The sequence below is a fragment of the Oncorhynchus masou genome, chromosome 8 (genome assembly GCF_036934945.1).
Source record: "Oncorhynchus masou masou isolate Uvic2021 chromosome 8, UVic_Omas_1.1, whole genome shotgun sequence".
Classification (NCBI taxonomy): domain Eukaryota; kingdom Metazoa; phylum Chordata; class Actinopteri; order Salmoniformes; family Salmonidae; genus Oncorhynchus; species Oncorhynchus masou.
Window position 1 is genome coordinate 18,964,905 of NC_088219.1, and position 23,866 is coordinate 18,988,770.

General features: G+C 42.3%; 2 protein-coding genes across 3 annotated transcripts; both read left to right on the forward strand.

Moving 5' to 3' along the window:
* Positions 1-640: 640 nt before the first annotated feature.
* Positions 641-2,247, forward strand: mrps12 (mitochondrial ribosomal protein S12). 2 transcript variants are annotated; one of them, XM_064971211.1, is made up of 3 exons: positions 641-663; positions 910-960; positions 1,536-2,247. In XM_064971211.1, exons 2-3 carry the CDS (start codon positions 912-914, stop codon positions 1,919-1,921), a joined length of 435 nt encoding a protein of 144 aa, XP_064827283.1. In that variant the 5' UTR covers positions 641-663; positions 910-911; the 3' UTR covers positions 1,922-2,247. The 2 variants fall into 2 exon arrangements, with proteins under 2 accessions (XP_064827283.1, XP_064827284.1); XM_064971212.1 differs by having other exon boundaries at positions 651-779.
* A 129-nt stretch (positions 2,248-2,376) lies between these two features.
* LOC135544323 (chromosome-associated kinesin KIF4-like) lies at positions 2,377-21,668 on the forward strand. Its single transcript, XM_064971842.1, has 30 exons — positions 2,377-2,645; positions 2,983-3,106; positions 3,218-3,332; positions 3,439-3,629; positions 3,863-3,961; positions 4,056-4,222; positions 4,437-4,531; positions 4,731-4,853; positions 5,497-5,672; positions 5,782-5,843; positions 6,502-6,634; positions 6,836-6,894; positions 7,181-7,286; positions 7,604-7,726; positions 7,931-8,104; positions 8,292-8,395; positions 8,605-8,749; positions 8,994-9,104; positions 9,245-9,328; positions 9,977-10,090; positions 10,380-10,539; positions 13,137-13,233; positions 17,433-17,562; positions 17,776-18,060; positions 18,308-18,385; positions 20,264-20,365; positions 20,515-20,682; positions 20,825-20,950; positions 21,082-21,201; positions 21,370-21,668. Exons 2-30 carry the CDS (start codon positions 2,984-2,986, stop codon positions 21,514-21,516), a joined length of 3,717 nt encoding a protein of 1,238 aa, XP_064827914.1. The 5' UTR covers positions 2,377-2,645; position 2,983; the 3' UTR covers positions 21,517-21,668.
* The last annotated feature ends 2,198 nt before the right edge of the window (positions 21,669-23,866 follow it).

Here is a 23,866-nt window from a genome sequence, read left to right on the forward strand (position 1 = left end):
AAATAGTGCAAGATGTAAATCAACAAAAAATACATGTGTGCAATGTGTGTCTATGCCACCGGGTTAGCTAGAACCAGTTTAGAAAGTTTTAGGAGTAATTGTTAAATAGCTATTGGAATTTGAAAATTTTGATTTGTCACTATGTTGAAGGTCCCTAACTGCTGTTGGTGGACGTAAGGAAAACTACAGGCGAATATCCGTCGAATATCTAATCTGAAACTGCCTTTACCTCGGTGTGAGACGCACGATCTGTCATCTTTCATTGAACATATTTTCTAGACTCATAACCTGCCGTTAAAAAATACCACCTGATTGGGAAAGCCACTTGATTTGAAGTCCCTAGAGAAAATGAAATAATGTAGCCTACTGTCATGAGTTATCAATATTTCAAGGACAATTTGACTATAATCAATTTGGGATGGATTTTAAACATAATTGACCTCAACTCTAATTTGACACTGCTTTGGCTTACCTCTCCAGCTCCAGTCCACCCCTGTCGATTTCAAAGGTTATAACATAAGGATTTATAATGTGCATTGTGTTTTGTGGTTATTTTCGTGTACCCGACCAGTAGGTGGCAGTAGTGCTCTTACAAAAATCTGCAACAGAAGCTATCGTACTCAATGCGGAAAAATATATTAAATACTTCCGGAGGTCAAACGGGTGAGAGTGGTTTGGATTTTTGTGTGACATTTCTTATTTTCCATATTACAAGTTGTTATATACTTTGAAAACACCCGTGGGTGGTTTGTCATTGGACAGGAACTGAAAAGCAGCAGGTACGATTTGAAAATACTATAGAACAGGGTTTTAGACTCGACTAGAGTTAGGTAGGGTAGGGTTAGCTGCAAGGTTACCAGTGTGACACAGACAGGTTTCCCCTAAATCCTGTCTTTGACTGTTTTGCAGGAATGGCTTTATTGGGGAGTCTGAGACCAGCGTTGGCATCATTTCTGCAAGGTAATGTCATCGTGCATTCGTATTACACACACACACCAAAAACATGTATGCATACATGACTGTAAAGTTGCTTTGGGTAAAAGCGTCTGCTAAATGTCACATAATACAGTAGTATAATCATGTTACACACTCACACACGGTTGACAGTAAAAGTCTTTATCCATGCACTTGACTTCAGACCTGCAGGGGTGGGTTATGTTACCTTGTTAGGGTCAGTGTGCTTGAAGCCATGAACTCTGATGATTACACTAAAAATAAGTATTTATTGTAGAGCAGATGATGATTAAATGTTAAGGTGAATGATGTATGGTACTGCATTAGCTGGAGTGAAAGCCTGCTCCCTCACTGCACCTTTTGTGAAGATGATTGCCCATCCCTACTTCAGAATACCCTCAGCATCTTATTGAGGCCCATTTATCAGACCGTGGGGATCCCTCATCCCTGGGACAATTTTTTTAATCAACAAAAGTTGATTATAGAAAATCTGTAGCCAACACCAGTTCTGTTTACAGTCTTTACTCTCAACATTATAAATTGGAGTAGATCTCTTATGCACTCTTTGTACCCTAATACAGTGTCTCAGTCTGTCTCCCAATGGTCTGGACCTGTCCTCTCCAGAACTATGGCTACGCTGAATCAGATGCATCGCCGGGGGAAGCCATCGCCCCCTCCCCCGAGCGTCAGTGCCATGTTCGGCCGCCCCCAGCTGAAGGCAGTAATCCTGAAGACAATGATCCGGAAACCCAAGAAGCCAAACTCGGCCAACCGTAAATGTGCCAGAGTCCGCCTCAGTAACGGCAAGGAGGCAGTGGTGTTCATTCCTGGGGAGGGACACAACCTCCAGGAGCACAACGTAGTGCTGGTGCAGGGGGGCAGGACACAGGACCTGCCAGGAGTCAAGCTGACTGTGGTCAGGGGAAAATATGACTGTGCCCATGTTGTGAAGAAGAAAAATAACTAATAGGGACATGAGAGAGGGCGGTGGGGTGCGAATGTGTTTTTTGTTGTGTTTGCATAATACATGCGTAAGTTTAAACATGAGTTGGATCCAGTGATTTATCTTTATCTTATCTTGTGATTTATCCCATGTATCAGTAATTCCCTTTTTGTTTTGTGGACTTCAGCAACCCGGTCCTCTGTTTCCAGAGATGAGCAGTCAGCTCCAAGAGGATTTGCCCGATTCAAACTAGTTAAGAAATAGGATGATATTATTTTCAGATCTTGATATTGCTGCATTTTATATTGTTCCATTAAAATTAAATTAATATTTGCAATGTTAGTGTATTATATGTTCTGTATTTGTCAATTTTATTTTGACATTTGAGAAACCACCCGATTAGACGACAATCTGGAGAAACAGGCGAATGACAGCCACTCTGCGACGCAAAACGCGTGGTGGAGGCGGGGCAGAATATTTGAAAGTGGCGGGCAAGACGAGATCCATGGCAGGCACCGACCGAAGTTCTCTTTTGAGATAACAATAGTCAAACGTTCAGTCTAGATTTCTTACGACAACTGGTGTGGTTATATGCGATTTATGAACTGACAATTCTTATTCTTTCGTCTGAAAAAATATTTTTTAGAAAATTTTAACAAGCTAGAGGCACACACATTTTAGCTAACGTTAGCTAGCCACTGTACAGCTCATTGCAGGGGTGAAGACCAACGTCTTGTTAGACCCTAAGGTAAGTGACCGTCCTCCTCAGCTATCTACTAAAACTTATTTGGATGGGTAGAGCATGAATCACAATGGGGGTTAGCTAGCGCGATGATATAGACAAGTTAACGTTAGCTAGACAGGTACTGCAGCTAGCTAAGTGCTGGCTAACAACACTAACAGCCGCGGTCCGTACTATTATCAGAAGGGTTTGGTCGGTTGTGAATATAATCACAATGAGGCTAAAATAGCTTTCAGAAAATACATTTCCGATATGCAAATCTTCCAATGACAACATTGCTTTAAAGAATTGGCCACATTTACACAATTCTATTTTTGAATCTGTCAATCACCTGATTTCGAAGCATGACAAAGGAGGATGATAAGTCGATCCCTGTGCGGGTTGCCCTGCGGTGTCGACCTTTGGTTGCTAAAGAAATCAACGAGGGTTGCCAGACCTGTCTCACTTTCGTGCCAGGGGAGCCACAGGTCAGCAGTCTGCCACAAGACAAAGCACTTGTCCTGATGTTTTATGTATTCAATTTCATACCTAGCTACATAACTATAATTATTTTCTAATATAATTATTTTTTCTTACAGGTTGTTGTTGGCACTGAAAAGGCGTTCACATACGATTTTGTATTTGATCCTACAACTGAACAAGAGGAGGTCTTCAACAGTGCTGTTTCGCCATTATTGTGTGGTCTTTTTAAAGGTATAGAAGACAAACCTTTTACTTTCACACAATATTATCCATAAACCAGTAAGCTGACAAAATGGGATGGGATCAATAAGCTGTATGTTTCTACTTATCTTTTAAGGCTATCATGCTACTGTGCTTGCATATGGACAGACTGGTTCAGGGAAGACCTTTTCTATGGGAGGAACATACACCTCGGCCCAGGAGAATGAGCCCACCGTTGGAGTCATCCCCAGGGTGGTCAGAATGATCTTCCAGGAAAGGGAGAAGCATACCGATTGTGAAATCTCTCTTACAGTGTCTTATCTGGAGGTGTGTGGGAACCTCTTCGTTTTTATTATTTAATTGTCATAACACAAAGCCATAGTTTGATTGTAATAGCAGACAACAAAAAAATTGCGTTCCTCTTCTCAGAAAATCAACAGGGAGTTGTAAATGCCAAAAAAACGAGTATTCTGATTAATAAAGAAATACATCTCATTGGTTCTGGAAGTATCCCATGCATGTTTTTCTGTAACATTATGTCTACATTTGATTTGCCATAGATATACAATGAAGAGATCCTGGACTTGCTCTGTCCATCGGCATCCAAAGATAAACCATCAACCATCAACATTCGGGAGGACCCCAAAGAGGGCATAAAGGTGAGTGAACTGTCTAACTGTTGAACACTTTGCCTGAATGTGTTTAAATGGACCGTTTGTTTTAACCCATTCTCCATCTGCCTCCCCGTCTTAGATTGTGGGCCTGACTGAGAGACAGGTGATGTCTGCCCATGAGATGGTAGGTTGCTTGGAGCTGGGGAACTCAGCCCGCACTGTGGGCTCTACTGCGATGAATGCTGCCTCGTCTCGCTCCCACGCAATATTCACCATCACCCTGGAGCAGCGCAGGGGTGCAGACAAGTCGGTCTTCTCTTTCTTTCTCCCATAAATCTCACCTTCTAATATTCTTCTCAAGGAAACGTTGCAGTTCTTAAATGTATCGGATACGCAGAGCATAAATATTGTTTATATACAAATATCTCATGATATAGATAATTCAATTAATTTGATTTAAGTTTGCCTGCAAGTTGATTTGTCCTCAGTTCTTCCTTTTTGTTTCCAAATGTGTGTTTAGATCTGACAATGTGGTGTCAAAACTACACCTGGTGGATCTGGCTGGCTCTGAGAGACAGAAAAAGACCAAAGCTGAGGGAGATCGTCTGAAGGAAGGTGAGTTGATTACCAGAAGCTAATCCTTTAAAAAACAAGCTTTCATTGACTGTATTAATCTGTGTACTTTAGTATTGTTATGGTAAATTATTAGCACAATCTACATGTTTTAAATAACAGTCCCAGTTCAAATTCAATGTTTGATTTAGTTCAGTATCAGAACCTTATTGATTTTCTGCTTTCATCCTGTCTGCTCCAGGCATCAGCATCAACCGAGGCCTGCTCTCCCTGGGAAACGTGATCAGCGCCCTCGGTGACGAGAGCAAGAAAGGCACCGGCTTTGTGCCCTACAGGGACTCCAAACTAACCAGACTGCTGCAGGGTGAGCGCTCAAATGGATGGTCAGCTTATGCAGGCGTTATTGACACTAACTGTGTTTGGGCAGTCCAAATCCCAGGTTTACCGCCCATAGGATCTTCCTGGGTCCAGTATCAATTTAGGATTTGCTTGTAAGTACAATGCAGCCTAACATAACAAAGATAGTGTCATGTGGTACAAGACCTTGTGGTAGTCAGATGACTGAAAGAACAGTCAAGAGAGCAGTCGAGATGACTGAGAGAGCAGTCAAGTTAGATACCCTAAGGCAGGGAAGGGCAACTGGCCAAATCACAGTTGACAACTCCCAGAGTGCAAAGAACCTTGGTGTGACCATTGACAACACCATGTTGTTCTCTGCAAATGTCAAAGCAGCGCCGGCTTTGACTGCATATGTGGGTGTGGTTACGCAGACCTGCGAGCCCCTGCGGGCCGCTCATGATTATTTCAGATTTTGTGGCCCCCGCCCCTATCTGGTGTCCATCCCTGCCCTAAGGCATTCAACACAACAAGCATTCATTAAAATCTAGCATGTTTTTCTTAGATTTAGAGACTGAATCGGTTCTATATATATATATATATATACACACACATACTAAGACTTAATGTTTTAAAGTGGGGGTTAAATAATAAATACTCCTCTCCTTCAGATTCATTGGGAGGTAACAGCCACACCTTGATGATCGCCTGCATCAGCCCTGCAGACTCCAACATTGAGGAGACGATAAACACGTTGCGTTACGCTGACAGAGCCCGCAAGATAAAAAACAAACCTGTGGTCAACGTGGACCCTCGAGCTGCTGAAATGAAACACCTGAAGCAGCAGGTAGTGACCACCCTACTGAGTGACCGTACAATTTGTGTTTTGGCGAAGTGGACTTGATTTTAAGTGTCCATTGTTTTGATGGAAATGTTTCCTCCTCTTTTGAACACAGGTTCAGGAGCTACAGGTGATGCTTCTGCATGCACGTGGAGGTGTGTCACCAGTGCTTTCTGGGTAATTACTATGCTATTTATTTTGAGATAATTTCCCGAACTAAGATACAGTCAGGTCTAAAGTTATTTGAACCCTTGATAAAGATCAGCAAATAAAATAAATAAATAATTCAATATGAGCTACATTGCATCAGAGAAAAATATTTTGTTTAACAAGTAATACAAACAAAAAAAGATGGGGGGGGGGGGTCAAACGATTGGCATCCCTGTTTTCAGTACTCTCTTTGGGAGGATATTGACACTGAGCCTTTTTCTAAAATGTTCTATGAAATTAGAGACCACGTTGTTCCACAAATAAATGGTTAATTGACCACAAAATAAACATTTTGCCATGGCCATCTCAGTCTCTGGACTTGAACTCCATTAAAAACTGGTTTTAATTGAAGAGGGCAGTCCATAAGCCCTTATTTATATGTATTTACAAAATGTTTCAGAGTAATTGTGTTACTATCAAATAATATAATTTCCCCTTTTTTGTTGTTTTTAGCATATAATATAGCTCAGTATTTTGATTATTTTACAGTCTTTTTGCACATCCTTATCAATGGTGCCAATAATCCTGGACCAGACTATATGTCCTCCTCCATCTATTGAGCCAAAGAGTCTGTGAACCTATAATGACTGAACATCCATACTGGGAACATTTCTTCTCTGAAAAGGTCTGAGCCAGTGGAGAACATGTCTAAGATCCTGGAGCGGACCCATACCCTACAGGATGAGAACAACAAGCTGAGCCGTGCACTGAGCGAGGCAGCTGGCCAGACTGCCCTGATGCTTGAGAGAATCATCATGGTGAGGATGAGGGCCTGCACTAGTGTAGGACTGGCTCTGTCATACTGCAGGCCATGCCAACATCACACAGCAACGCTGACTGACCATCCATAAACATATAACATATAATTGTCCTTTTTAGTTATTCATCTTTGGAAAGATATTTGGAGGTATTACCATGATCGTCACGTGTGCCATCCTTTTTTGTTACCCCACCCACAGACGGATCAAGCAAATGAGAAGCTGCAAAGCAAACTGGAAGAGTTGAGGCAGCATGCAGCGTAAGTCTGAATGTCTTTTTGTGAACTAACATTCGCACTTGACTTTTTTCCCCCCTTACGAGCTCTGACTTTTCTGATAGCTACTTTATTGAGGAAGAGTTTACTTACTGTGATATGTGGTTGTCCCACCTAGCTATCTTAAGATGAATGCACAAACTGTAAATCGCTGTGGATAAGAGACTAAGGATTACGCTGTAAATATTTAAATGTCATGTGCTGTTACCATTGTCTGATTAGGTAATTTGCACCATAATTATTTGTGTTAAACACAAGGCTTATCGTTTAGGTGTAAGGTGAACCTGCAGAGGGTGATGGAGACTCTGGAGGACCAGGAGCTGAAGGAGAATGTGGAAGTGATCCAGAATCTGCAGCACATCATCCTGCAGCTCCAGGTATGGCCATACGAGGGAGCGCTCACAAGGCTGGATCTACTGATGCATTAGACTCCATTCAGTCCTCTGTGTTTAGCAAGCAAAGCATTTCCCTCTGAATTTCATAGTAGCTAAGCTGTTTCTGTGCAATGTCATAACCTTATTGATCATGCTAGTCATAAGGATAAAGGACACTTGATTTATTATGTTTCATTGTACACATTGCACGTGTCAACGTTTGAATGGCTGGGTATTTTAGTTCCCTTCCCAATATTCAGTCTAATAAGAAGCTGCTCTGCATCCTGGCTGGGTAATAATGTCTGCTCTTTTTCCTCCAGGATGAGAGTGCTGGTCTTGCTGCCACCATTGAGGCGTTGGCTGCAGACTGTGGGGCTGAAGGAGAGGACAGCCCGGATGGGCCAGGGAGTGGCAGCAGGACCCCAACTGATGGCTCTCCTTCAGTAAGTCTGGTCATCTAGAACCACTCCTCTAATGCAGAAGGCTGTCTGCTGCAGGTTTACTCTTCCTGACATGTATCTGATTCTGTGCAGGTGTTTTGGGATTATTGCATTTTCACTGATTCTATAGAATTGTTGTGTGTTTTTAGGTTTTGTACAACAGGTGTGTTTTCGTTACCATACAAACAAACATGCCACTCTTCACAGGCTGCTGCTGACAAGGACTCTCCAGAGGCCTTCACTACCCAGCATGCCCTGCGTCAGGCTCAGATGTCCAAGGAGTTGATTGAGCTCAACAACGTTCTGGCTCTGAAGGAGGAGTTTGTCAGGAAGATGTGCCAGAACGACAGCCACCTGGAGCCTATGCAGACTGAACACCAGGTAGGGCTGGAGATGAGACTGGAGAGGGGAGAGAAAATATGGGTTGGCTGTAATGGAGGTTCAGAGGGCTGAAACAGGGAGGGCAACACCAGCACAGCACTTTGATTTATATCCACTGGGAAGATTTCAAACTGAACTGTTGGAGCAGCTTTTTAATCTGAACTCCTCATTAACGGTTCCCCTCTAGAATAACATCAAGAGCCTGCAGACATCAGTGGGCTCTCTGCAGAAGGAAAAGGAGGATCTCATCCAGGCTCTCCAATCTGCCAAGAAGGATGTCAATCAGGCTAAGTAAGACTTAAGTATTTTAATAGTGTCTTTATGTTCGGGCTTTGTAGTCAGTTGATATGATAGTTATCTGTCACAAGAGTTTCCCTTTGATAGCCACGAGCTTGGTGTGTAACAGAATTTTACGTTTAGTATAAGCATTTCTCTGCAGTAGAATGGAATCATCAATCTCATTTCCTTCGGTCTTTCTCCCTCTCTCCATCTTTCTCCAGGCTGAGTGAGCAACGGAGAAAGCGTCTGCAAGAGCTGGAGGCTCAGATCACAGACATGAAGAAGAAGCTCCAGGAGCAGTCCAAACTCCTCAAGGTCAAAGAGTCCTCTGTTCGCAGCGTGGCCAAGCTCAACCATGAGATCCAGGTATGACAGTGTGCTTTCCTCTGGTGTGTCACTGTCATGACACTGTGGGTATATTGTGAGCTGTGGATATACTAGTTACTCTGAACTAATGGGCACTGTTTTTCAGGACAATGAGAGGTTTTCAGTCTGGATCTCATCGGTCAATGGGCTTTTGAAATGAAATGGTTGAATGTGACCTAATGATGGTACTCTTAAGATGAGGTTGTTGATGGCTTCTCTGATTGTCTGCCGGCTTTCCCTGTAGGCTATGAAGACTCAGCGTGTACAGCTGATGAGGCAGATGAAGGAGGACTCTGAGAAGTTCAGAGTGTGGAAGAACAAGAAGGACAAGGAGGTGCTTCAGCTCAAGGAGAAGGTGTGTGTGACGTGTGGTAGCGACTCTGGTGGACTCACCAGTCCATAGATAAGGCACACTGTTCACCACTTTCATTTCCATGTGGTTTAGATGATTGATTTAGTTTTTCTTTCAATAACAATACATTTCTCACCTCTCAGGACCGTAAACGTCAGTTTCAGATGGTGAAGCTTGAGAGTGACTTCCAGAAGCAAGCTAATGTCTTGCGTCGTAAAACTGAGGAGGTGAGGCCTAGGTCTATTCAGTGGTGTAAAGTACTTAAGTAAAACATTTTGAAAGTACTACTTAAGGAGTTTTTTGGGTATCTGTACTTTACTATTCATATTTTTGACAACTTTTTTTTATATTTACTTCACTACATTCCTAAAGAAAATGTTACTTTTTACTCCATGCGTTTTCCCTTACATCCAAAAGTACTCATTACATTTTGAATGCTTAGCAGGACAGGAAAATGGTCTAATTCACACTCTTATTGAGAGCACATGCCTGGTCATCTACTGCCTCTTATCTGTCAGACTCGATAAACACATGCTTTGTTTGTAAATGATGCCTGAGTGTTGGAGCATGCTCCTGGCTATCTGTAAATTTAAAAAAAGAAAATAAAATAGGGCTATCTGGTTTGCTTAATAAGGATTTTGAAATTACTTTTACTTTTGATACTTAAGTATATTTAAAACCAAATACTTTTACTCAAGTATGATTTTACTGGGTGACTTTCTATTAAGGTATCTTTTACTCAAGTATGACAATTGGATACTTTTTCAACCACTGGGCCTAATTGACCAGGAAAACATTTTGTGTCAATTCTTTAATTGTTGTTAGCTGGAACTGTGGTGAGCGGTAGTTCTAACTTTACAGGTGTTTTCCTTCAGGCCGCAGCAGCCAATAAGCGTCTGAAGGATGCCCTACAGAAGAGGAGTGAGGTGGCAGAGAAACGAAAGGATATCCATTACAGAGGGATGGAGGGAGCAGCCGGGAGAGTGAAGGTACTGTGAATTATTTGATCAGCGATTTGCGGGGGGTCCTGGTTTGCAAGAAAGGAACTGATTGCCATAATGTGTTATGTGAATGTGCATGCTGTGATTTAAATGTGCTGCCTAGGGTTGTGAAATTTCAATAAATTCCATGTTTTTCAAAAATCCTGGTTGTATGATTGGTGGAATAAGGAGGTAAACCAGGGAATTTATTGAAAGGTCCTGTAATTTTGAATCTCTAGTACTGTCACTGTGTATGAAGGACTGAGTAATGTATGCTGTTACCTGAATCTGTGGGCAGACCTGGCTCCTGAACGAGGTGGAGGTGCTGGTGAGCACAGGGGAGGCGCGGCGCCACCTGCAGGACCTGCTGGAGGACAGGAAGATCCTGGCAGAGGAGATCTCCCAACTTAAACAACAGATGGAGGCAGGGGAGCGGCCTGCTGCCAAAGTCAGGGTAAGTGGAGTCCTTGTCTTAAAAAGATCAATGACAATCTGAGCTTTTACTAAATGAGTTATCAGTGGAAATTTCCACTGCTAGGCTACCTGATGAAATGATGCTTCTCTGTTTTTCTACAGGAGTTAGTTCAAGGGGAATGTAAACACTAGGCTTTAAAATACCAGCTAACTAAATCGCCAGATTGGCAATGTTGCATCACTGGCAGGATTTCCAAAAACTGTCTCAGACCATGCACTCTGTGTTCATTAATGAGCAAATTTAGCTAATGTCTAACCATATATGAAAACATGATACATAGTTTAAAAGCTGAGAAACAGCCATTTCCAATGATATGACATGTAATGGCACCACATGAATCAAATGGTAATCAGCCAAGAAATACCTGTGGAAAATCTACGTTTTTTTCCCCCCTAAACAAATGCTATTTACGTAACTTCCTAATGACGATGGAGGAAAAACTGAGTATGTTAACTATTCCTGGTTTTACAACGATTGAAAATCAGAATAGTAATACCTTTTATTGTGAATGAGTCACAGCTGTGGCATTTTTCTTAAATTCTACAGAATGTTCTGTTGTCTGAAACCTATCTGGATTGTATATTAACTACATATCTGCACCAAAACATTACAAGTGCATTTGATTTTACAAATGATAAGGAAAGACACCCACGTAATATTAATAAATCAAGAACATTATTTAAATAACTTTATTGAGGGGAATACATCTCATTCAAACCTGAAAACAAAATGCAAGTTACATCTCAAATTGGAATTACAAAAAAGATTAAGGCGTACATTTTAACCTCCTTCGAAGAGTCAAAATGGGAACAAATTTGAAAGCATACAGGGGAGGTGACTAGTGACACTGAGCTACTGGGTGAAGATTAGAGTACCTTTACTAGTGCCTATGTCTGCAATGAATCCCATTTAATAAAATAATTTAATCACAGAAGAAATTGGTCCCCTGCGATGCATAACTGCTTGCCCTTGCATTCTGGTGCAACACAAATAAACCATGCCATTTCCTCCTATCTTTCCTCTAACAAAGCTAACTATTTCTAGAGTAGTCCTGCAGTACATACATACTTTTATCTCCCTCACCAACTTTAAACATCAGCTATCTGAGCAGCGAACCGATCGCTGCAGCTGTACATAGTCCATCAGTATATAGCCCACCCAATTTACCTACCTCACCCCCATACTGTTTTTATTTTATTTACTTTTCTGCTCACGAGTATCTCTACCTGCACATGTTCATCTGATCATTTATCACTCCAGTGTTAATCTGCTAAATTGTAATTATTCACTCCTATGGCCTATTTGTTGCCTACCTCATGCCTTTTGCACACAATGTGTATATATATTCTTTTTTTTCTACTATGTTATTGACTTGTTTATTGTTTACTCCATGTGCAACTCTGTGTTGTTGTCTGGTTCACACTGCTATGCTTTATCTTGACCAGGTCGCTTTTGCAAATGAGAACTTATTCTCAACTAGCCTACCTGATTAAAAAAAGGTGAAATAAAAATTGAAGTTCACCGAGGCTCAACTAGGCTGTGAGGATGTGACTGTCCCTCAGCCCTGTCTGCTGCCTTCACAGCATGTTGTCCTGTCTGTCATTGACACTGTTGGGACAGGTTCTATTGACTTCCTGGTGCACAGGTGACATGTCTACGGGGAGGTCCTCCTCGTGAAGGTCTAAGCTTGAGGGGGAGGGAGCTAATATACAGTATGTAAAGGCCTAATATTACACAACAATAATGAATCATTAGCAGTTAGAACAGGATGATTTAGGCTTGTTACCAAGCTACCAGCCTGAGCTGACTACCAGCCTAATTATTTTTAGGAATCATAGCTAAACAGATACCTAATGAAATATCTAGCTAACTAATGATTATATGGGTATCATACTTTTTACTGGTAAAATATCAGTCCTGCTGCAGCCCTCTTGTGGGTGGCTGGCTATCAACTACTGTAGAATCAGGCTCGAGACAGTTTATTTTAGCTCTTAACTATACCAATGACAAATACTCTTCAAATTGATAATATGACCATTTGATTTTGTACAGTTATCAAAGACAATGTTTAATGTAAAAAAGACAAGAGAAGTGCTAAATCAAGTAGATGGCTGGCTCGCTGCCTTGCCTTGTTTTGGCTGACTGATTTAAAAGACAATCTGAAAAAATACTATAATTACCAACATAAAAACAAATTGAATACAGTTTCTTACCTTAATGTTGTCCTTAGCTCAATGACAAAGCTGTCAAAGTTATGAGAACCCTTTCAGGTCAAGTGGAGGCGAGGTGCATCCTTGTGGCAGCATTCACTTTCAGTCCCCTGCCAAAACTCACAATTTGCTCAATCCTGCCAATGACGCATCAGCGTCAGTTGTTTCTATGGCAATTCAAGATGCCGTTACCCATACCTCCTAATAATCGTTCAATATCAAAACCCTAAAAACAGATGTTAAATGCATATTGTTTAGTATTAGTGGACAGAATACATCTCTTTGCTTAGCTTTACTTCCTGAAGTTTTTACATTCACCCTTTAACAGTTTTTACTGTGTTTTCTCTCCCCTCTCGCTCTACTCCCACAGCGCGGACCCTCATCATCTCAGAGCTGGAGAGTCAGGGAGAGTTGGAGGCGTCTCTCAGCAAACAGGTGGACAATCTGGGGACAGAAATAAACCTCAGGTGAGTCTGACTAGTTCAAAACTTACTTACTACCTCCTGCAGCTGAGGGATTCCTTTTACCTAAACATTGACCTATATTACCTCCTGCAGCTGAGGGATTCCTTTTACCTAAACATTGACCTATATTACCTCCCGCAGCTGAGGGATTCCTTTTACCTAAACATTGACCTATATTACCTCCCGCAGCTGAGGGATTCCTTTTACCTAAACATTGACCTATATTACCTCCTGCAGCTGAGGGATTCCTTTTACCTAAACATTGACCTATATTACCTCCCGCAGCTGAGGGATTCCTTTTACCTAAACATTGACCTATATTACCTCCCGCAGCTGAGGGATTCCTTTTACCTAAACATTGACCTATATTACATTACATTACATTTACATTTAAGTCATTTGGCAGCTGAGGGATTTACAAATTGGTGAATTCACCTTATGACATCCAGTGGAACAGCCACTTTACAATAGTGCATCTAAATCATTACCTCCCGCAGCTGAGGGATTCCTTTTACCTAAACATTGACCTATATTACCTCCCGCAGCTGAGGGATTCCTTTTACCTAAACATTGACCTATATTACCTCCCGACGCTCTTATCCAGCTGACAAATTGGGAATTCACTTTGACATCCAGTAAACATTGACCATCTAAATCATTACCTCCCGCAGCTGAGGGATTCCTTTTACCTAAACATTGACCTATATTACCTCCCGCAGCTGAGGGATTCCTTTTACCTAAACATTGACCTATATTACCTCCCGCAGCTGAGAGATTCCTTCTATCCAAACACTAAACATTGACCTCACCTTACTTCTAATGCATTTGATTTTATTACATGACTCTACTGATGTGAAAGGCATCCACATAATTTGTCTTTCAGTTGCATTGCATTGCATTGCTATCCATTTTTGCGCTGTCATTGTGAATTCCTGGCCTACCTCCCCTTGGCTTGCCTGGAGAAATGTTGATGTCATAGTGAGGCTTTGCTCCAAAGCTTTTCACACCTTCCATAGCATACGCCTTTCCCATCTGTTCTTTTGTTAATTCCTGTTGATAGGATATTGTGACGGCTGCCAGACGCAAGTCCTTAGAACAGAGTAATGATATATGCGAGGAAGTATTTAAGTTTGGGCAGGTAAATCAAACTTTATTTGTGTAGACCCTACTGTGAAGTAACTTATAAGCCCTTATCCAACAGTGTAGTTCAAGAAGAGTTAAAAAAATATTTACCAAATAAACTAAAGTAAAAAATAATAGAAGTTACACAATAAAATAACAATTACGAGGCTATATAGAGGGGGTACTGGTACCGAGTCAATGTGCGTGGGTACAGGTTAGTCGAGGTAATTTGTACATGTAGGCAAGGGTGAAGTGACTATGCATAGATGATAAACAGCGAGTAGTGCAGTGTAACAACAAAGGGGGATCAATGTAAATAGTCTGTTGCCATTTTTTAATAATTGTTCAAGCAGTCTTATGGCTTGGGGGTAGTAGCTGTTTTGAAGCCTCTTGGACCTAGACTTGGCGCTCCGGTAGCGAACAGTCTATGACTTGAGTCTTTGACCATTTTTTTGTTCCCAGTGATATACTGGGCCGTACCCACTACCCTCTGTAGTGACTTGTGGTCGTGAGGCCGAGCAGTTGCCATACCAGGCAGTGATGCAACCAGTCAGGATGCTCTCGATGGTGCATCTGTAGAACATTTTGAGGATCTGGGAACCCATGCCAAATCTTTTCAATCTTCTGAGGGGGAAAAGGTGTTGTCGTGACTGTCTTGGAGTGTTTGGACCATGATAGTTCGTTGGTGATGTGGACACCATGGAACTTGAAGATCTCAACCTGCTCCATTTCAGCCCAGTTGATCTTAATGGGGGCCTATTCGGCCCACCTTTTCCTGTAGTCCCCAATCAGCTCCTTTGTCTTGTTCACATTGAGGGAGAGGTTGTTGTCCTTGGCACCACACTGCCAGGTCTCTGACCACCTCCCTATAGGCTGTCTCATCGCTGTCGGTGATCAGGCCTACCCCTGTTGTGTCGTCAGCAAATTTAATGATGGTGTTGGAGTCGTGTCTGGCCACTCAGTCGTGTGTAAACAGGGAGTACAGGAAGGGGCCTTGTACACAACCCTGAGGGGCCCCTGTGTTGAGGATCAGCAGATGTGTTGTTGCCTACCCTTACCACCTGGGGGTGGCTGTCAGGATGTCCAGGATCTAGTTGCAGAGGGAGGTATTTAGTCCCAGGGTCCTTAGCTTAGTGATTAGCTTTGTGGGCACTATGGTGTTGAACGCTGAGCTGTCGTCAATAAACAGCAATCTCACATAGGTGTTCTTTTTGTCCAGGTGGGAAAGGGCAGTGTGGAGTGTGATTGAGATTACATCATCTGTGGATCTTTTGGGACTGTATTTCAAATTGGAGTGGGTGTAGGGTATCCAGGAGGATGCTGTTGATGTGAGCCATGACCAGCCTTTCAAATCAATGTTATTCAATTATTGCACCCACACTGCTCGCGCGCGCCAACAAGCGTCTGCGTTGCCACGGGCTAATTTCTATTTCTGACGCAGATCACTCTGCAAGTCCTGCCTCTCCCATCTCCTCATTGGTTTATTGAAGCAGGTACCCACGTGCCATCTCCTCGTTGGTTATACCCACGTGGGTGAGTGAAAGACGAATGGGGTCAGTGGCGGTAATGTACCTAATTTATGAAAGTTGCCAATCTCAATATAAAGTCAAGAAAAGGCCTGAAGGAAGAGAGATGACTAGAAACGATTCGGTTGACCCTTTTATGTGTGGATTAATTGGCGGCGTTGAGGACCTTGTGCATTTCAGGTAAAATAACAACTCAATGTTTATATCCCAGGACAAATTAACTAGCAACAGCAAGATAGCTAAATTGAACAAATTAGCTAGCAAGTGCAAGCTAACTAGCTGAATTGCCATAAATGATTAATGCTTTTCGACCTGTCCCCAAATTAATATAATTGTTTCAGGGTTTGTTTTGATATTTTAACCTGCGTGTCGTGATCGCGTTTAGTGTGGGGGGACAAAATAAATGTATGCACGATGGCGCATACGCGCAGCCGGTTTGGGTTCCGTGTGACTCACATTTGCTGCCGAGAGTGTTATCACACAGTTATCCAAAACAGCTGGTGCTCTCATGCATGCTTCAGTGTTGCTTTCCTCGAAGTGAGCATAAAAGGCATTTAGCTCGTCTGGTAGGCTTGCGTCACTGGGCAGCTCGCGTCTGGGTTTCCCTTTGTATTCTGTAATAGTTTTCAAGCCCTGCCAGAGCCGGTGTAGTTGGATTCATTCTTAATCCTGTATTGATGTTTTGATGGTTTGTCTGAGGGCATTGCAGGATTTCTTTTAAGCTTCAGGATTAGTGTCCCACTCCTTGAAATCGGCAGCTCTAGCCATTATCTCAATGCAGATGTTGCCTATAATCCATGGCTTCTGGTTGGGATATGTACGTACGGTCACTGTGGGGATGATGTTGTCGATGCAGCTTTTGATGAAGCGGATGACTGAGGTGGTATACTCCTCAATGCCATTGGATGAATCCTGGCACATATTCCAGTCTTTGCTAGCAAAACAGTCCTGCAGCATCCGCGTCATCTGATCACTTCCGTATTCAGCCAGTCAATGGTACTTCCTGCTTTAGTTTTTGCTTGTAAGCAGGAATTGGGATATAGAATTATGGTCAGATTTGCAAAATGGGGGACAGGGGAGAGCTTTGTATGCATCTCTGTGTGGAGTAAAGGTGGTCTAGAGGAGCTTTTATTTTTTTGTTTATTTATTTTTTATATATTTTGTGGTTGCACATGCTGGTAGAAATTAGGTCAAATGGATTTAAGTTTGCCTGCATTAAAGTCCTTGGCCACTAGGAGTGCCACTTCTGGATGAGCAGTTTCTTTGTTTATGGCCTTATCAAGTTGTTTAATGCGGTCTTAGTGCCAGCATCGGTCTGTGGTGGTAAATAGACGGCTACGAATAGTATAGATGAGAACTCTCTTGTTAGATAGTGTGGTCTACAGACATCGCGCACCAGCTGTTATTGACAAATAGACACACACCCCCACCCCTCGTCTTACCAGACACAGCTTCTCTGTTCTATCAGTGCATGGAAAATCCCGCCAGCTCATTCATGTGTATTTATGTATTTTTATAGACAAACATTCACATGTCCCATGGTTTTCCTCCTAGGAGTGCCCAGATAGCTGACCTACAACAGAAGGTTCTGGATGCAGACAATGAGGGGCGCTTGAAGCAACGCTGGGACAACATCACTACTATGGTAGAGGCCAAGTGTGCCCTCAAGGTCCTCATGTCAGAGGTAAGACATTTTCGCGTATTGTTGAACTGCATGCTTATTAGTCTCAAAAGTTTTCAATGTCTTGAAAAGAATGTCATTCTTTGCCTATTAGCCTACCTTGTAAGCTAATGTTTGACAAAATACATGGCACCCCAAAATTTCATTTGACTATTTAGTATTTTAGCAGATGCTCTTATTCAGAGCAACTTACAATAAATATCACCACCTCCACAGCTGGTGTCTGCCAAAACGACCAGTTCTAAGCTGGAGAGCGAGCTAAAGCAGGAGAAAAGCAACATGCTGGACCTTCAGAAGACGCTGTGTGACGAGAGGAAACTGATGTCTACCATGGACATGGAGCACCAGCACCACCTGGTGGAGCTGGAGCAGATGCACCAGGAGAAGGTCCTGTACCTCCTGGGTCAGCTGCAGAGCAAGGAGAGCAAGTCAGTGGAGAAAAAACAGGAGGAGGAGACTTCAAAAAGAGAGAGGGAGCTTCTGCAGCGCCTCAAGTTCCAGGTCTGTCACACTGTCCTCTCAGCTACTGTGCACAATAACATTCTGGAGGAATGTTCATCAGGGTCATACAGTCAGGTCTATTTATGTGCTTATGGACTTGTTTCTGCTATTAATCCTCATTATCCAAGCAAGTTGATTTGACTTCAAGTTCAACTCAGTGTTGTGTTTTAGACAACTCTATCAAAGACTGATCAGGGTGAATATAGGTATTCTAACCCCCCTCCTAATTCAATGCCTGTCTCTACAGGAGGATGAGATTGAAAAGATGCGGGACTTGAATGAGCAAAACCAGAAGCTGATGGATGAAAATGAACAATACAAACAGGTAAATGCCCAGATGAGCCTGTACAAGGACAATAGAACACTTTAAAGTATCTACAAGAACAAAGGTCTGCAGTAGAGTTGGGTGGTATCCAGATTGTCATACTGTTTCTGTACCATACTGGAGTATACGTTATTACCGTAAGTGCACATAAAACAATTTAGGCACTTGGGATCTTGATCCAGTTAGCAAACAAAATGCATTGCTGTAGCCCTGAGCTGGATATAATTTATTTCACATCTTAGATTTCTTATAGTTATACTTACACACTCACAGGCCAGATATTAGGTATTGGTATTGTGTGTCTATCTTTATTTGCTTTTCATGTTTCCCCCACAGCTCCCTCTGCTGGGATCTCTTAATTGGACCTATACTGACTGAATTTGTAATTCTGCCCCCCTGTGAAGTCTTGTTGTTGTGACATTGATTGTCATTGCCTTGCACGCTGAGGAAGGGCTCATACCTGACATGTTCGTACGGCAATACAAATGTCCATTTACTTTTGTTTACCGGAGTGCTGTCCTATTACTGTTCTTTTCATGATATACAAGGATCCACACCCGATTTTTAAGTATATATAAGGTGGAGTACAGCATGTTTGTTTATTAGGTACACAACACCGCTCCTGAAGATGGATGTCACGTGGCCGGGGATTGCTATATAAAGCAGTCATCGAGGCATTCAGTTACTGTTCGATCGAACGTTAGAATGTGCAAACCGGGTGACCTAAGCGACTTTGAGCGTGGTATGATGGTCGGTGCCATGCGCTGGATCCAGTATCTCAGAGACGACCTCCTGGGCTTTTCATGCACCACAGTGTGGAGGGTTTCCCCAGAATGGAGCGACAAACACAAACCATCTCATCAGGAGCAGTCCTGTGGGAACAGCTTTTTGATGAGAGCGGTCGAAGGAAAATGGCAAGAATTGTGCACGCTAAAAGGCGGGCCATAAACAGACAAATAACAGTGGTGTGCAGAACGTCATCTTGGACACACAACTCGTCTATCCTTGTCACGGATGGGTTATTGCCACACCAGGTTCCACTCCTATCAGCTAAAAACAAGAAGAAGCTCTCCAGTGGGCAGGCGATCATCAACACTGGACAATTTAGAAGTGGAAAATCTATGCCTGGTCAGAAAAACCCCAGTTCGTGTTGTGACATGCGAATGGCATAGTCAGGATTTGGCGTAAGCAACATGAGTCCATGGACCTATCCTGACTGGTGTAAATAGTACAGGCTGGTGTCAGTGGCGTACCAGTGTCCAATCTTGTATTTTATTACTTGACTAGGTAGTTCAATTAAGAACAAATTCTTATTTACAATGATGGCCTACGCCAGCCAAACCCTAACCCGGACGACGCTGGGCCAATTGTGCGCCACCTTATGGGACTCCCAATCATGGCCGGTTATGATAGAAACTGGAATTGAACCAGGGTCTGTAGTGATGCTTCTAGCACTGAGATGCAGTGCCTTAGACTGCTGCGCCACTAGGGAGCCCAATCTGCAGTAACTGCGTGATGCCGTTGCGTCAGCTTGGACCAACACCCATGTGGAACGTTTCCAACCAGTAGAACCCATTGCCGAAGAATTCAGGTAGCACGCAGCCCCCGCAATGCGTGGGTGCCCCCAACCCCAAATGTTTATTTTCTTTAAATAATGTAAGGTATTTAAAATGATACCGTCAGTATTTCAAAATACCTCGGTATAAACGGTATATCACCAAAACCTAATCTTACGTGTACCCTAATATTAATTAATGTAATTTGTAAAGTTTCTCACACCCTAGGTGCTAAAAGCACAGGTTATTAAAATTCTAAACATTTATGTCTACTATTTGTTGAAACTGTCCATATCAAGCAACTTTTGCTCTGTGTGTTCAGAAACTAACACTGCTCCAGTTGGCCAGTGGGAAAAAGATCAACAACCTACTGCCAACATCCACTCAGTCCCCAGATGACTCCTTTGAGTACATCCCGCGTAAGGTAAGCCACTGGCACACCTTCTCACCAGTCTGTTTGATATCCAACTGTTAGAGTGGAAATTTCCCCCATTTGAGTCTCGGGGAAGATGACCTTAGACCAGCGCTAAGAGATTGCACAATCTCACGGCTGGTGTTTTTGACCTCCTGCAGCCTAAAGGCCGGCGTTTCACTACAGCCAGGGCTCCCCTGAAGATGGCCATTGACATGGAGGAGCTTGAGTCTCCCTCAGAGTCAGAGGAGGTTGAGTGGTGCCCTGAGAAGAATGAGAGTGGCCGTAACAGAAAGAGCTCCAATGTCGTCAAACCCAAGGCTACAGGGGTGAGAACATAGACGTCATGTATAGGAAATAATGTAGTGAGACCGGGGCAACACTGTTAGTTGTTTAGAGATGATCAGATCAATATTCTTATGTATTTGTAGTGTTAAATGAGTTTTCACATCTGTATGCCTCTTCCTTCAGTGTGCCTGTAAGGGTCGCTGTGGCAACAAGCTGTGCCGGTGCCGTAAGGGAAAGATGAGCTGTGGGGAGAACTGCCAGTGTGACCATGAGAAGTGTCGCAACATGGACAACCAGCCGTCCAGTATAGTAAGTTAAAATTGTCCATCTGTTATCAGATATCTGTATACCATAGGCTCCCTACATTCACTAGTGGGAGAATATTTCATTGTTTGTGCAGTTTATTTTTCTTAATCATTTTCCTCTCTTCCTAAAATCAGGACTCCAGCGGGGTCACCGACGATGGGTCCAAAGATTTAGTTTCTATTCCTCAAGACCCCACAGCCGTTAGCCCTGGTGACGCCACGTTCTTTAAACCACCTTGTGTCACTCCCACCAAGGTAGGCTCCTCTATACCAATAACGCAACAGGGTGGTGACATACCCGTAACAGACTCATCGCACATCACCTTCTTTTGCACAAAACTGCATCTTAGGTGGGTATTGGGGTTTTCAGGTCATGTCCTTATTGTGCTGAAAAGACGATCTTCCTTGCTGTGTTCTTTATAGCTTGTGAGGAAGAGTGTCTCTGTCGAGGAGGAGGTTGAGGAGGATGAAGAAAGGAACACAGCCAGCTTCTTGAAGAAAAAGCGAGTCCTTGCTAGCTTCCAGAACAGCTTTTTCTCTGGATGTACGCCCATCAGGGAAGAGTCTTAAGGTGGGAAAGGCATGGTAGTATAGACAAGACATGCCAGGTCTTAGCCTCTGCTATAGGATAGTCATTTTATCTGTTTGTTGGTCACTTTTCAATGTCTTTTAAATGTCCTCATTTACGTTCCTTGTAATAAAGTGTAGAAATTGATTCTAAATGAGACATCACTCTTTTATCGGTCTAAATCTTAGAGGGCACAGAAATTCACTTACTGTGAACTGCCGTAAATGGCCTAATTTATGAGGGCTAAATACATACATACATTTAACGAGACTATTTTTAATTAGACAATCATACTAGGGAATTATTTGTCACTTGAAATATAAACGTTTAATAGTTGAATGTAACTGATTTTCTATCAATAGAAATTGATCATTTTTTTAATATACATTTTTTTTGTTGTAAATTAATAATTCATGATTTTAATTTTCTGTGGAAGATTGGAACAAATAAACATAGTTAATAAATCAAACTTTCTTAACTTGCAGTTGTCTAACAAAAAACCTCTGACAAATCAAATGATCACCCAGTTTTGCAACGATGTTGTTAGCATTCCATTGAAGACTATTGCAGTGTTTCCACTCCGCTCCCAACCTTTTTAATGCTTCAGTCCAGAGTTAACATGACATCCACTCTGAGTCTGAACTGCTGCCATTTTAAGTCTCAATCAAAGCAGTGTGACTATATAGAGGGGAGAAACCTTGATACCGAAGTGACCTTTTTTTTTGTAGCAGGTTAGTAGAACTTACGCAGCAGGTTTGGAGACCGCGGTTAAGGGAAATGCCCTCCTAACCTGCTACGAGAATCACTTTTGTATCGAAGTAGTGTGAAAAGATTGTCCCATATAAAGGCAGCATAGGCCCAAATTAAAAATGGTAGTGAGTCTGAGAGAGCACTTTGAAACCAAATACCTTTTGCTGAAATTGACAATGGCCCAGGGTGGTTTGGATGGTATGAAGTTTGGACATTTTTAAGTTGAGACAAAAAATTACTCATCCTAGGAATGTGGAGAATGCTGACTTCCAACTGCACATGGGAATGACAATGCTGACAGGAGAATCATTTTAAATGTTTCAATACCTAAAAATGCAGAACCTATATCTCCTGTGACTCACAGTTTTGAGTTACGTTGATGACATACGAGGTAAATACGCTTCTGGAAGATGGCCAGTTTTGGCTACTGAAATAAAGTTTTTAGCTAAAAAGAAAGTGTTCCATGAAAACAATCGCGGGAATTTGGCTATAAATTTCTTTCAATTTAGGAAATCTGTTCCAAGTATTCCCAGGAATAAAAAGATGTGATTGTGTCTCCATGTAATCAAGGTATGAAATGATTGTTCTTTTCAAATGCACTTTCTCGTTGGGTTTAGTTGTGGTCAATTTGCTGGGTACAAATTATTATAATTATGTTCTGGCCCCAAACCGTCCTCTCTGATACAAATCTGCCTGCGGCTGAGTCTCGTTGCCCCAGCCCTGCTCGAAATATTGAGAAATGCGGCAGCAGCCTGTGCACAGAAGAATGTAGCTGTCAAGTGGAAGGAATGCTGATGGCACACATTTTCAAACTGCTCTTGTCATATTGTGTGGGTGTGATGCTCAGCCTAATGTGAATAGCAAGTAGAACTTTGCTATTAATTGTATTTATCATTTTTAAAAGACAAGTATACTTTTTTTAAAATTACGTACAGTGCATATAGAAAGACTACCCCTCTTGAACTTTTTTCATATCAAACATAGAATATATCTTTAAGCATGGTCAAGTTAATAATTATGCTGTTGATGTATTAAATGGCCCGTGCAATCCAGAATCCTTGGAACGTCCCTACCCCATTGAAGTTGAAATTTAAAATGGTAAGGGTTGGGGGTTAGGGTTTAGCACTGACATGTATAAAACCACCCAGACACATCAAAGATGCAGTCGTCCTTCTGAACTGAGCTGCAGGATAGGAAGGGAACTACTTGGGTGATTTTAAAATAGCTCCGGAGTTCAGTGGCCATCTGCCCGGTAGTTGAAACCAGGATCTGTGAAGAGCACACTACTCTAGTTTGCCAGTGGCCATTGAAGTTGAGCATTTGCCCACTGAAGTAATTTATGACTCCAAACTGCAGTCAGGTCAAGACGTACTGGACGTACTGCTGTTTGGGGTTTTAGGCTGGGTTTCTGTACAGCACTTTGAGATATCAGCTGATGTACAAAGGGCTATATAAATACATTTGATTTGAAATTCTCTAAAATGACATCGGGTGCTGTCACAGGAAGGCCAAAAAGATGTATTCGACGCATATGACAAATAAAATTGGATTTGATGTCTCAATCAATTCTTTGTTCTGGGACCAGGGATCGGAGTGAACGGT